The 13,928-nt window shown below is 42.3% G+C and overlaps 1 protein-coding gene across 2 annotated transcripts in view; it reads right to left on the bottom strand.

Moving 5' to 3' along the window:
- The window catches only part of GABRG3 (gamma-aminobutyric acid type A receptor subunit gamma3), a 561,917-nt gene that overhangs the window by 501,919 nt on the left and 46,070 nt on the right, over positions 1-13,928 (bottom strand). For both annotated transcript variants that reach the window (XM_032176338.2, XM_032176339.2), the window contains exon 3: positions 5,531-5,598. In XM_032176338.2, the coding sequence (XP_032032229.1) occupies positions 5,531-5,598 (68 nt within the window). The remainder of the gene's footprint in view (positions 1-5,530; positions 5,599-13,928) is intronic.

Genomic DNA, 13,928 nt, shown 5'->3' with positions numbered 1-13,928 from the left:
AGGGACTTCATGGCTAATGTGTTCCAGAAAACAGATTGCAAGATGGAGAATCTCACCAGAGAACTAACATACATTAGAAATAATCAAATTAAAATTTTCGAACTGAAAACATAATAACTGAAATCAAGAACTCAATAGACAGCTTTAAAAGATCACAGGACAGAGATGAAGAGTGACTTCATATGCTGAAAGATGGAGTGCAAAGGAAGAAATAAAAAACAGCACAAGCATAAAAGCAAGTGGGACCTGGGAGAAGCATGTAACCTTCACATGACCAGAGTCCTAGAACGGTGCCAAAACAATATTTAAGAAATAATGGCCACTGTTTTTCAAACACTGCTGAAAGTTACCAAACTACAGATGCAAAAACTGCTATGAACTTCACGCAGGAGGAATGCAAAGAAAAACAAAACATGGTCAGGGGCATCATGGTGCTTCAGCTGTCACTTATTTTAAACTTTCCTGAGTTTAGATGACTCCAAAAGAGTTCCACAAAGCAATAGATCATCCTCCAGTAGTGGCCAAATGGAATTTACCTTCCACAGGCCCTAATCAGGACTTGGTATCCTGACTTCACTTCTTAAACCTTCAGCCACAGTGGAATGGAGCAGAGATAAGGTTGAGAGGCCTCATGTGTTCTCTTATTATTTCTCTGGCTGCATGTCATCTTTTCAGTTTTAAATGTGTAGGTTATCTATCATATAATATAATTCTGGTGATGTTGGACCTGTCCCATAATCCACAGAGCCATCCCATTAATTTCTGGTAACACATGGTCACACTATAGTCACATCACACTGGCTCACTACAAGTCTTAGATTTCCTCAGATGAATTAGTATCAGTACTTTTTAAAATGAAGGAAAAAAGCCATCCTACAAGGCTGCCTATTGTATAATTTGAAGTATATGACAGTTAGGAAAAAGCAAAACTATGGAAACAGTAAAATTATCAGTGGTTGCCAGCGTCTGGGGAGAGGAAAGGATAAACAGGTGGAGCACAGAGGATTTAAGGGTAGTGCCACTGTTCTTAAGATACTATAGTGGCAGATACATGGCATTAGACATTTGTCGGAATCCATAAAATAAACAACACCAAGAGTGAATCCTAATATAAGCCATTGGCTTTGAATGATAAACATGGATTAAGGTGCATTCATCCATTGTAACAAATACAATACACTAATGCAAGATGTTAATAATAATGTGTTGTGTGTTGTGTGTGTGTGTGTCTCTGTGTGTGTAGAGGAAAATATACAGGGGAACTCTACTTTCTGCTTAATTTTTATGTAAACCTAAAAATGCTCAAAAAATAAAATGTATTAATTTAATTCTTAAAAAAAAAAAAAACACAGAAAAGCAATCGTAACACTGAGCCCTTTATGTCTGGAGTTCCATGTTAAGGCTGTGACCCTACAGGTATGTACAGCTGCTGTGTGTCCATATTGACTAGGAAACAAAGCCAGGGCTTTGTTGCCAAGCAGGTCACACTCAGAACCTTGCTCTAAGATCTCTTCCACAAGCTCCCACTTACTGGACACAAACAAGCAGAAAGGTCAATATCTTCTCCACTATGATCCTGTGAAGATTAAAGGATTTGGGGTCAATAGCACAGAGTAAGTGTCAGAACATTGGTTTTCTTCTTTGCTTTCCTAAAAGGCTGCTTGAAGTGGATATTCTCAAAAATAAACTCACAAGCTCCCTTGCATGCAGCTTTCCTGGTGTGGAAACAAACCACGCACACTTTCTAGGATGAATGCTACACATTTAGGTATGTTGCAGCGACAAAGGCAGAGGATGATATGGAAGCTTCATGTAAAGGAACATTCCCCTGGTCCCGTTTCTAATCTCGATAACTAGAAAAAGCATAAACAGCTCCAGGATAAACAAGACAAATATAATCTATTAAACAATAGATTGAGACACAACTTCATTTCCACTCAACAGAAGGAATGGCTGAGGCGGAATCTTCAGTGTTAATAATATCAACAAAAGGCAGAAAGTGTGAGAGAAGGTGGAAGAAGAGGAAGGAGAAGGTGAAATAGTCATTGCTCCCTGTTTCATTGATTGTTAAATGACTATTTGGACAAGAAGCCATAATTTTACCAGGCTTGACCTTTACGGTCAAACCCCCAATACAAATTTACATCCTTAAACCCTGTCTGCATCTCTAAATTGTGCTTCTTCTCATCTTGTATTCTTTGATTGTCTTAGTCTTTCTTATATTCTTTTTTATTGCTAACTCAATCCCCAATACTCACCTACACCGTCAGTTCTCTACTTTTAAATTTCTATTATTTTTCCTAAGATCTGTGTTTCATTTTTAAGCCCTTTACTTCTTTTAAAATTGCCTTGTTTGGTTGCACAGACATAGCGGGTCTATGTGATGCGCTCGGCAATGTGAGATGCCCTTATTATTCTGGCGTCCCAGCAAAGCATTCCCAGCGCAAAGGTAAGAAACACTCATTCTTCCAGAAGTGGTCCCCGAGGCCCCTGCCTCCTGAGGGCTTTGAAACTTCCCTCAGGCCAGCCAGAGCCTGCCAGCTCCGGGCTGCTTAGAAGGGAACCTACCTCCACTCTGGCACTTAGCTCATCCACAGACTTGCCCCACCAAAGCAGGCCTTGGTTCATCGTGTCTCACCTTCACCCACCACGATGCCTCACATTAGTCGGATGGCGAATGTGCGTGAAGGAACAGAGAGAGACACACAGCAACTCACCCAAGGAGAACATGGGAATTAAACATGTAAATGCGCATGTGTGTGCGTGTGTGTGTGCCTGTGTGTGCGCGTGTGATGCGTGTGTACACGTGTATGTGTGTGTGCCTGTGTGTGTGCGTGTGATGTGTGTGTACACACGTACGTGTGTGTGCCTGTGTGTGTGTGCATGAGTGTGTGCATGTGTGCATGCGTGTGTGTGTGTGCGTTTCAAACAAATCCTTGCCTGCCCTCTATGCTTTGCTGAGCTGAGGTAGGCTAGTAGTACGTTATGTCTTCCTCAGGAAATCAGACTCCAGAATGGCCTAGACAGTGCCATCCCTGCTGCGCGCTGACTACGGCCTCGGCACTCTTTGCAGAGGAAAGCACTTGCTAGCATTCGGCTTCCCCAGGGCTGCGTGCCAGCTGCTTCCGACTCACACAGCAGCAGGCAGCCACACTGGCTCCCCACCCCTTCGGTAGGGTAGAGAGCCATGCTAGAAAGAAAACCAACTGGACTAAATGAAGTTTCAAAATATTCAGGGCAAGTTTTACAAATGAGAGAGTTAATAGAAAAAAGCTTTCTACTCCACATCCTGCCACAGCTCAGCCTTGGAAACCTGCTGTGTCAGCCTCCAGATGAGCAGGACGCTGGTGCACACGTGTTTTCCTCCTGGGCCCAGGGCTTACAATGCCCCTGGCCATTCTAAGGTTGTTTCTCACCCCACAGGGAAGGATCAGAGTTCATGATTTCAAGTCCCTAATGTGAGCTCTGCATCATCATGTAGTTTTTGTTTTTTTCAGGGAGAGAGGGGTCTGACTAGCAATCTTAATGGATTTTTTTTTTTTTTTGAGATGAAGTCTAGCTCTGTCGCCCAGGCTGGAGTGCAGTGGCTCCATCTTGGCTCATTGCAACCTCCGCCTCCCGGATTCAAGCGATTCTTCTGCCTCAGCCTCTCGAGTAGCTGGGACTGCAGGCGCCCGCCACCATGCCCGGCTGATTTTTTGTATTTTTAGTAGAGACGCGGTTTCATCATGTTGACCAGGCTGGTCTCAAACTCCTGACCTCGTGATCTGCCTGCCTCAGCCTCCCAAAGTGCTGGGATTACAGGTGTGAGCCACTGCGCCTGGCCTGGATTTGAACTAATCTCATGAAATATGACCTGCTCAGATCTCTGATGGGAAAAGGTTTTCACAGTTTCCAAATGCTGGGATCTGCTTTGGAGGAAGAGAAGGCTGAGGTCCAACTCTTAACTGCAGCTTCAGGGCCTTGGTCACAGCTGCCCCTGTGTGCTCCTCCAGGCATCTCTCCACACATCACTCCCTCGTCCTCAGCTGGGTGATGCACTCTGTCCTCCTTTGTTACCAAGGACCTTCAAACTTTATCCCACCTAGCAAACTCTTGCCTGTCTGTCAAGTTTCAGATGAAGAGGACCGCACTGGAGAAATCCCTTCCACTCCTGCAGCAGGGCCGTATCACCCCGAAGGAGCCTGTCACTCACTCGGCCTCCTTCTCTGCAGCCCGTGATTCCCACATGAAAATTCCCGTAGATTCCAATAACAAAGCCTAACACGAGGCACAAAGTAAATTCTAAAGTTATAGGCCTGCAGGAAAATCCCTCTATATGCAAATGCAATTGACTTCCTGAAATAATTCTGTAACCAAATAGCCAGGAAGGCACTTCTTCGAGTGTTAGACATAAATACATGTTAGATATAAAGGTGTTGAATAAATGGTTGTGGAACAAATGCAAGAAAATAAAACTCCAGAACAAGAAACATACATAAGAAAGGGTTACTCTATGCAGTCAACTGAATAATGATATATCAGGAAAGGGGAATATTACATTCACAACTTGATTTTAATATACAGCCATCTGCAGCACATAGGTTGTGTGAAATAATTCTCCTTTGTTCATTCCACTTCTTTGCTCCAGTTTAGGGATGATATGGAGATTTTTTAAGTGAATCACCCACAAATATAACTTTACTCCTGCATGGAACCCTTATATCACCAGAGAAAAGAACACTTTTAAAATCTGGCAATGAAAAGAAATGATTTTGCTACTAATTTTGGAGGGGTTATTTCCATCCACAGAACACTGCAATGAAAAGAAGACATTTAAGTCAGCATTTTGGCAATTCCCCTCCCTCGGCCTCACATGTCTCCCCAAATCAGGAGCAAATGTGCAGCAGGGAGCACAGGCAGGACCTCCACAGGCGCAGGCGGGAGCTCCTGACAACGCTTGAGGCTGCAATTGCCAGGCCTGCTCAGGGATCCTAGGTAGTCCTGTTAACCCCTTGCTGGCAGGTGGACTGTGGCCTTCAGCCCACCACAGATGGCTCTCACCCTAACGTATTCCAATACCCCCACACTTGCTTCATAGCCAGGCACTTTTGCACAGGGAAGGGCTTCTTTCACATCCAGTAGTTCTTGAGCTGAATTTGCTTATAAGCCTGTGGGAATACCCTACTCGGGGAAAGCACATATTTGATCCCATACTAAAAAGCAGAGGCAGTTTATTTACTCTCAAAGTCCAAACTGAAGACAAAAGTATAATCTGAGTGATCTTGAATCCTTTCCTAAGAAACACTATAAAAGACAGGTCTCTTGGATGTTGAAAGAAGAAACTAAAAGTCAAAATGCTACTACCGTCACAAGCTCTATTTCTTCATTTCTTTTTTACCATTTTCAATATTCCAATCAGTGCTACAGATTTAAGAAGTCAGTGTGAGTTTTAAACTTGCATGATAAATCTCAAACAGAAATCCACAATGAGAATGTAACAAGAAGAGGTGCAACAGCCGTTAGATCAGAAAATAAAGGAGCTTCTTACCATGTTTATTGATGACACGGGACCAATGCTGTTAACATAAATGTCAACGTCAATTACGGTCGGTTTTACTGTGGAGAAAAATACATGTATGTTAATATTTCGTGCCGGAGAAAGACAGAGGAGAGCACATTCAAGTCCTAAAGTCTCATACATAGCATCACAAGGACATGTTGGAAACACACATGGGCAGAGCTTTCTTTGGGACTTCTCTTGTAATTATAAGTCAAGCCCTGCCTGCCTTTCTTTTCAAAATTCTTGGAGGATGAGAGATTCTTTCTTGTATCTTTTCAGATCTATCTAGGAAAATAAAATATTTATACACTGCAAGTTGCCAGTCATAGAAGACTATAAAGATATACCGTAACATTACTTAAGCTGATTTTTATGGCAAAGATAGGAGATACAAGGTGAGCTACTGCATGAGTAATTTAATGTCAAAGTTTTGCTATAAAGCTCAACACAAGAGAGAAGCAATGTCAGTGACATTGTTGGGTTATGTGTCCACCACATAGCTGTCAAGCTATCTTTCCAAAGCAAAGCCACTCAAGGCAAAGTTCTAGTGAGACTATACGCCAATAAAAAATGAGAAATATTATTTATTGTTATCAATATGACTTAAAGATACATATACGCACATACATCAGAGTTTAAATCCAACTCAAAACACAATGGAAGGTTAATAAGTCAAAGAATTACTGTTTCAACTATGAAGGCATAACATTTATATAATCACAGGTTGATCTCTCTAACGCCATATGTCAGAGGCTGCCCTGGCTCATTTGGCTTTAAGGGAAACCAGTTTCTCTTTTGATGGCAGCAAAAGAACTGAGCAAGCCCGATCATGAGACAGCTGAGCCCACGGACCTCTGAGTCGGGGGCTGATGTCCTCTGAAAGGAGGACATTCCTTCACCCTGCACTCAGTGACTGACAAAGGATGGGACAGAGCCAATTCCAGAAAATTTCTGCCCAGGAGGAATATGAACAAGACTCCTGAACCTTTCCCCATGAAACAGACTGTTTCTATAGAAACAAGAGTGTAGTCTATGCAATTATGTCAATGTGCTTCCTTCAATTGTGCTGAAGAACTGAACATTCACAAAGGGAATTCCACACTCTACTTCTGAAACAATGAATGGCAGCTCTGAGCTCTCAGTCTCATAAAATTGCACACCCACTAGTCTGTGCCCTAGGCAGCGATCCCCAGCCCTTCCCGTAATGAAAACAATGACAATGAATTTGAACCAACTCCTACAACGTCCATCAGTACAGCCAAGTCATGTGAGCTGCAAGAGCGGTTGGCATTTTGGAAAATGCCCCAACACAATTCCATGCACTGTGTATATGGTGCTCAAGTCTCATAAAAGGAGTAGTCTTCATTTTACACTCAGCTCTGCTAACTACCATGGAAATTAGGTAGCATCTTTCTTCAAATTATTGGATTCAACAAGTGTTCCATCTCCAAACACTGCGAAACCTTTGATTATGCTTATACCAAAGGGTGTTCAGTCAGTCGGTTAAGGACCTGCTTTTAGCGAGAGAGTTTTCTGGTTGTTTCATACAACTTATTAGACTTTGGGCTTCCAGAGTTTTTTATATCATTAAATTAAAAGAACCAACAAACATAAAGCTTTAACAGCTTGCAGTGAGAAGCGGTAAGTGTAATAAGTGCAACAGTGCCATGAAGGGTGTAAGAGATAAGAGTTTACAATAAGTGTGCACACACACATACACTCGCAAAATGCCAAGGAAAATGAAAAGCTTTTAGTGGATTTTTTTTTTTTTTTTTTTTTTTGAGACAGGGTCTTGCTTTGTCTCAGATGGTGGAGTGCAATGGCGCAATCTCAACTCACTGCAACCTCCACCTCCCAAGTTCAAGCGATTCTCCTGAGTCAGCCTCCCAAGTAGCTGGGATTACAGGCGCCCGCCACCACGCCCAGCTAATTTTGTAATTTTAGTAGAGACGGGGTTTCACTATGTTAGCCAGGTTGGTCTCGAACTCCTGACCTCAAGTGATCTGCCCACCTCAGCCTCCCAAAGTGCTGGGATTACAGGCATGAGCCACCGTGCCCGGCCAGTAGATGCTCTTTTAAGCTGAGTCATGCTAATGTAAATGAAGCATTAGAATAGTAGCTCTGACAGTAGAAGCCAGGAAGGAGATTGGCCACAGGCAGCTCAGGGTTTATCATTCAAAGACTCAAGACTAAGCCCTGACAAATGATCTTCCACAAAGTTGCCAAGACCGTTCAGTGAGGGAATGGACAGTCTTTTCAACCAACAGTCTTGGGAAAATTGGATATCCACAGGCAAAAGAATGAAGCTGGACCCTTACCTTACGCCATAAACAAAAATTAACTCAAAATGGACTTGAGACTTAACTGTAAGGTCTAAAACTACAAAACCATCAGAAGAAAACACGGCGGAAAGCTTCTTGACATTGGATTTAACAACAATCTCTTGGATACAACACCAGAAGATCAGGCAACAAAAGAAAAATAAATGAATTTGACTATAACAAAATTTAAAACTTCTGTGCATATAGGGCACAACAGAGTAAAAAGACAACCCACTGAGTGGGAGAAAATATTTGCAAATTGTATCTCTGATAAGTGGTTAATATCCAGAATACATAAAGAACTCCTAGAACTCAACAACAAAAACAAACTAACCTGATTTAAATGGCAAAATAACGTAAATAGACATTTCCCCCAAGAAGATATACAAACGGACAATAAGCACATGAAAACATTATTAGTTAATAGGGAACTGCAAATCAAAACCACAAAATAACACCTCACACCCATTCGGATGGCCACTATTAAAAACAAACAAACAAACAACAATAAAAGCAACAGAAAATAACAAGTGCCAGCCTGGATATGAAGAAATTAGAATCTTGTGCACTGTTTGTAGGAAGAAAAATGATATACTCACTGTGGAAAATAGTAGAGTGATTCCTCAAAAAACTAAAAATACAATTACCATATGATCCAGTAGTTCCACTTCTGAGTATACACCCAAAGGAATTAAAAGGAGGGGCTCAAACAGATTGAACAGCTATGCTAATAATATTATTCACAATAGCCAAAAGGTAGAAACAATCCGAGTGCTCATTGACAAATGAACGGATTTTAAAAAGGTAGCATACACAGACAATGGAATATTATTTTGCCTTAAAGAGGAAGGATATTGTCATACTGAGCTGGCTTCTCAAAACTCCAAGAAGTTTCTCTCTAAAACCAGACTTATGACAGCATGATTTACTCTAGAAAAATTGAGGAGAGGAAAAAAAAGGGTAGAAAAAAAGACAGAGAAGTTGTGCTTGGCTCAGCATGGGTTCATAGGGCATGGGTTCTGCAGTCATCTACCAGGGGAAGGTGGCAGGGCAGGAAGGCATCCCAGAGGAATGAGCCTATGGATTTATACAGAGCCCCGGAGCATGGAGGTGGCAGGCATCCAGGGCCACAAGGACCAGCAGTCATAGTCACTTAGTTCTTTCTGAGTTGAGTCTTTTGATTAATACCCCTTACAAAAGATAGTTCTCATGAAAATTTTTAAACTTATTGTATTTTATTACTTATTTATTTTGAGGCAGCGTCTTGTTCTGTTGCCAACGCTGCAGTGCAGTGGTGCAATCATGGCTCACTGCAGCCTGGACCTCCTGGGCTCAGGCAATCCTCCCGTCTCAGCCTCCTAAGTAACTAGGACCACAGGCACACACAACATATCAGGCTAATTTTTTAAATTTTTTGCAGAAACAGGATCTCGCTATGTTGCCCAGGCTGGTCTTGAACTTCTAGATTCAAACAGCCTTTCCACTTGGGCCTCCCAAAGTGCTGAGATTACAGGTGTGAGCCACTGGGCTCAGCCACTCACATAAATTTCCAGTAAGTGTCTGGGGTATTTTAGGGAAATTAACTTAACATACAGTAGTGGAGAAGAAAGGATGTATTTGCTTTCTCTGAATCCCTAACTTATATGATTACTTCCTATTTTTAGGTCATGGGCACCTTTTAGCACCCTCAACAAGAAAAGCTGGTCGTTGGAAGGCAGGTCTGTGTGATTTACCCTCACCCTTCCCACAGCATCTGGCACTGTAGGTGACCCCTGGATGTTGTATAACTATGGTTCGTAAAAATTGCAGTTGTAAAGTTATAATTACTTAACTTTACATGTTAAATGCTCATGAGCTTGCCAACTGCGACACGAAAAAATATGTTCTTTTCTCTTTTAATTTTTCTTATTGATACATAACAGATGTACATATTTTTAGGACACGTGTTAATTTAATACATTTATATAGTCTATAGATCAAATCAGTGTAACTGGAATATCCATCGCCTTAAATATTTGTCTTTTCTTTGTGCTAGGAACATCTGAATTATTCTTTTTCAGTTATTTTGAAATGTATGATAGATCATTATAAACAACAGTCACCTTACTGATTATCTAGCACTGTCTTACTTTTGAAAGAGAATAATTTTTAAATGTCCCCTAGAACATGATGACGATTACAAGCTGACTCAAGTAGTCAAGCGGGCAAAGAGCTGATAAAAGATCATCTGAGACAAAGATGTTCCTAAAAATAATCATCTGTTACAACAAAAATTATATTACCTCCATGGAGAGGAAAAAGTAGAGAGTGACATTGCGAGAGCAAATGAAACCATGAATATTCATTCATAAACAAGCGAGAGATAGAAAACAACAGGCCGGGCACGGTGGCTCAAGCCAGTAATCCCAGCACTTTGGGAGGCTGAGACAGGCAGATCACGAGGTCAGGAGATCGAGACCATCCTGGCTAACATGGTGAAACCCCGTCTCTACTAAAAATAGAAAAAATTAGCCGGGCGTGGTGGTGGGCGCCTGTAGTCCCAGCTACTTGGGAGGCTGAGGCAAGAGAATGGCCTGAACCCGGGAGGCAGAGCTTGCAGTGAGCTTGGGCCACTGCACTCCAGCCTGGGCAACAGAGCGAGACTCCATCTCAGAAAAAAGAAAGAAAAAAAAAGAAAACAGTAGAAACAGAGCTTCCAACAGTCAAGCTACAGAACCAATAGGTGTTTACAGGGACAAAAAGGTGAAGGGGGAAGAGGTCTATGTGTTTACAGCTGTCCATGCAAGGGAATCCCTAAAGAGCTGCCCCAGACCAGGAGTGGGGATGAGGCATGGAGACCCTAAGGAATTTTGAGCAGACGTGTCAAGTGATGCAACATACCCATGGAGGATGCAGCCTGGCTGCAGAGGGGCTCAGCTGCTCACCAGCTCTGTCATCTCAAAAAGTTTCTTCAGATCTCTGTGCCTCAGTTCCCCTATATGGAAGAGAGGCTGAAAACAGAACCTAATTCAAGATGAGGGTGGAGGGCCAGGCTGTTACACAGTAAATAGTGGGTGCTCGGTAAATTTTTAGCTATGGTTGTTAAGGCCCCTGGAATTAAACGCAGAATAGAATGCCAAAATATTGCATTTGCTGCCTTTCAAATAATGTTTATGTTTAAAAGTCACTCTGGGCACTTAAGTTTCTATTTTTTCATGAAAAGAGTAAATATGATGTAAGTATTTAAATATCAGCACATGAATTTTCAGAAGATGAATAAATAACATTAACTCTCATGCCCTCAACGCATAAAAGGCTCTTCCAATAACTGGGAACCTCCCTTCCATCTTTCCTGCCTATGGGGACAAGAGTGGGGAACAGGGGCTCATCTGTCCCTTTCCTTTTCCTAAACTAAGAGTCCCACTGAACACGATGTATTAGGCAGAGGATCCCCTACATCCCATCACCAACCTTCCTTCAGTTCTGCCTTCTCTCCCTCTGCTAATGTCCACAGATGAAGGATGATAAGATTTATTACATGGCACTGTGATAAGCACTTTGCATTTAATCAGTATGCAGTAGCATTCCTGTTCCCATTTTACAGACAGGAAGTTAAAATAGGAGGGAGGAGTGACTTAACTGGAATTCTGCAGCTTCACCAAAGCAGAGAATCTGGGGTTCCACCCTCAAGCTCCTGGAGTTTTCTATTTTGGTAGTGAGGCTTCAAGAGACTCTAGGCCAGGCGCGGTGGCTCACGCCTGTAATCCCAGCACTTTCGGAGGCCGAGGCGGAGGGATCACGAGGTCAGGAGATTGAGACCATCCTGGCTAACGTGGTGAAACCCCGTCTCTACTAAAAATCCAAAAAAAAATTAGCCTGGCGTGTTGGCGGGCGTCTGTAGTCCCAGCTGCTCGGGAGGCTGAGGCAGGAGAATGGCGTGAACCCGGGAGGCAGAGCTTGCAGTGAGCCTAGATAGCGCCACAGCACTCCAGCCTGGGTGACAGAGCAAGACTCCGTCTCAAAAAAAAAAAAAAAAAAGAGAGAGAGAGAGACTCTAGGGAACAAATACTTCAATGGGATTAGTACTGTTTTTTATCATCATCCTCATCATTATCATGATTATCGTGACAAATAATCTTTTGAGAATTTTTTAAACACAAATTCACTGTCTCTGAGGATTATATTAAACCTATCCATAGCATCTCAGTGAAGATTTGTTTTCAAATGCTTTTTTTCTAACTTGGAGAATACTATTATAGGGACTAAGTGGAAGAATTTGGGTAAAAAGTACATGGGATAAGCAAACTTGGTCAATATTGCAGCTTTGCCAATACTCTGAGTCCATGCAAAAATGTTTTCTATAACTTAGTATTGGAGCCCTGAGATGGTAAAGTCACTATCACAGGTCCCATTCCAGCTCAGTTAAGGTCCTACTTGGCCAATTTACTTGGCTCAGACCCTTAAATGTAGAGTTTACAGCTAATCCTATTTCCATTAATCCCAGAACTATAGATGTCAACACCAAAGCCCTCACTCCTTTCCCAAACACCCTTTAAATATGTGATCTCAAGGAGGCCAGCAAGAGTTGACAAAGATAAAGATAAGGTTATTGTCATTTCACTGTGGGTCAGATATGATAAGTAACATGGAAGGAGGCAAACAGTGGCATTCTACATTTTTGCACATTCATATAAAATATACTACTAAAAGACCTTGAGAATTCCTATTCTTAAAAGAATAAAAACACTGGTGTTAAGTTCAGAACCACAAATCCTTCAGAGCTCTGATGGGTAGGTGCTCGAAAGCTCAGATCTAAATTTCCACCTCCTGAAAGGGTTTGATGATAAGAATATAAGAGAATTGAGGAAGGCATCTGCCGAGTCTAGTAATGTTATAAATTTGACTCTAAAGTAGCCATATGGCCTTAAGAAAGTCACTTAAATTTGATGGGGCTCATTTTCTCCATCTATAAACTGAATATTTGAAGTAAGTTCTTTTTCCAACCACAAATTCTGTTCGTTATAACAGAAAAGATAAGTTTTTAACAACTCCCTTCATAATAGCAGCTTCTCCCTTCCACCATCTGGCAGGGAATGCGGAACTGCACTGACCAGCAGAGCTGTCAGTTCAGAGCAGATGTGAAGGGCTAACTGCACTATGCCTTTAACAAAGAGAGCACTGAGGATGGTATGAAAATCCTCAGTGCTTGACAAACCTCACTGTACCTGAGTGACATGAACAAAGTGACATCAGCAAGATGGCAGAGTAGGAAGCCCCGAACCCTACTTTCCACGTGAAGCCACTGACTTAACCACACGACACAGACCAACTGCCTCTGTGAGAAACCTAGAATACAATTCAGAGGTCTCTGCAGCACCCCGGCCAGTGCAAAGCCAACCACATAGAAGTCCCTGTAGGAAAATTCCTGGCACATACGTGCCAGAGTGCCTCCCCCCAACTACCATAGGGTGTGTTCAGGAGGACATTCCCAACTTCTCCCTGAGGAAAGAAAGAAAAGAGTAGAATATTTTCAACATTCTGACTTTTTGTGGGGCTGCCCAAGGGACTGGTTTCTGTGTTCTCTGAATTTAAGTGCTTAGAGGAACATGGTGGCAGGTTGGTGGACTCAGAACAGAGGCAATGAACAGGCCTTGTTCTACCACCAGAGTCTGCAGTACCAAGGAACGACAGTAGGGAGCGTGCCAGTACCTCAGTTTGCTACACCACCAAAGAAACTGCAGTACCACAGACAGGCATCAGAGGGAGCCCCTGAGTAGAAAGCAACACACCCTTCCGTTATTAATTTGGTGGAAAAGTAATTGCGGTTCTTGGAAATTACTTTTGCACCAACCTAATACATTAAGTGTGCAAGTCCGGGGAGTACACATCCCCAGAAAAGGCTTTAGAGGTCTCCAGAGTCTCTGGCCATGCTGATTGGTGAAAGTCCTTCCTGCATGAAACCAGACCACAAAGACTGGGCCCAAGGTAACAAACTAAATATCCTGAAACTAACCCTAAAGGCATGGGAATATATGAATTAGCAGATAAATAATTCAAAATAACTGTCGTAAGGATGTCAATGACAT

Source organism: Hylobates moloch, unplaced genomic scaffold, assembly GCF_009828535.3.
Source record: "Hylobates moloch isolate HMO894 unplaced genomic scaffold, HMol_V3 SCAFFOLD_14, whole genome shotgun sequence".
NCBI classification, from domain to species: Eukaryota; Metazoa; Chordata; class Mammalia; order Primates; family Hylobatidae; genus Hylobates; species Hylobates moloch.
Note: the sequence above shows the minus strand (reverse complement) of the source record. Positions and strands in the feature narration are given on the sequence as shown.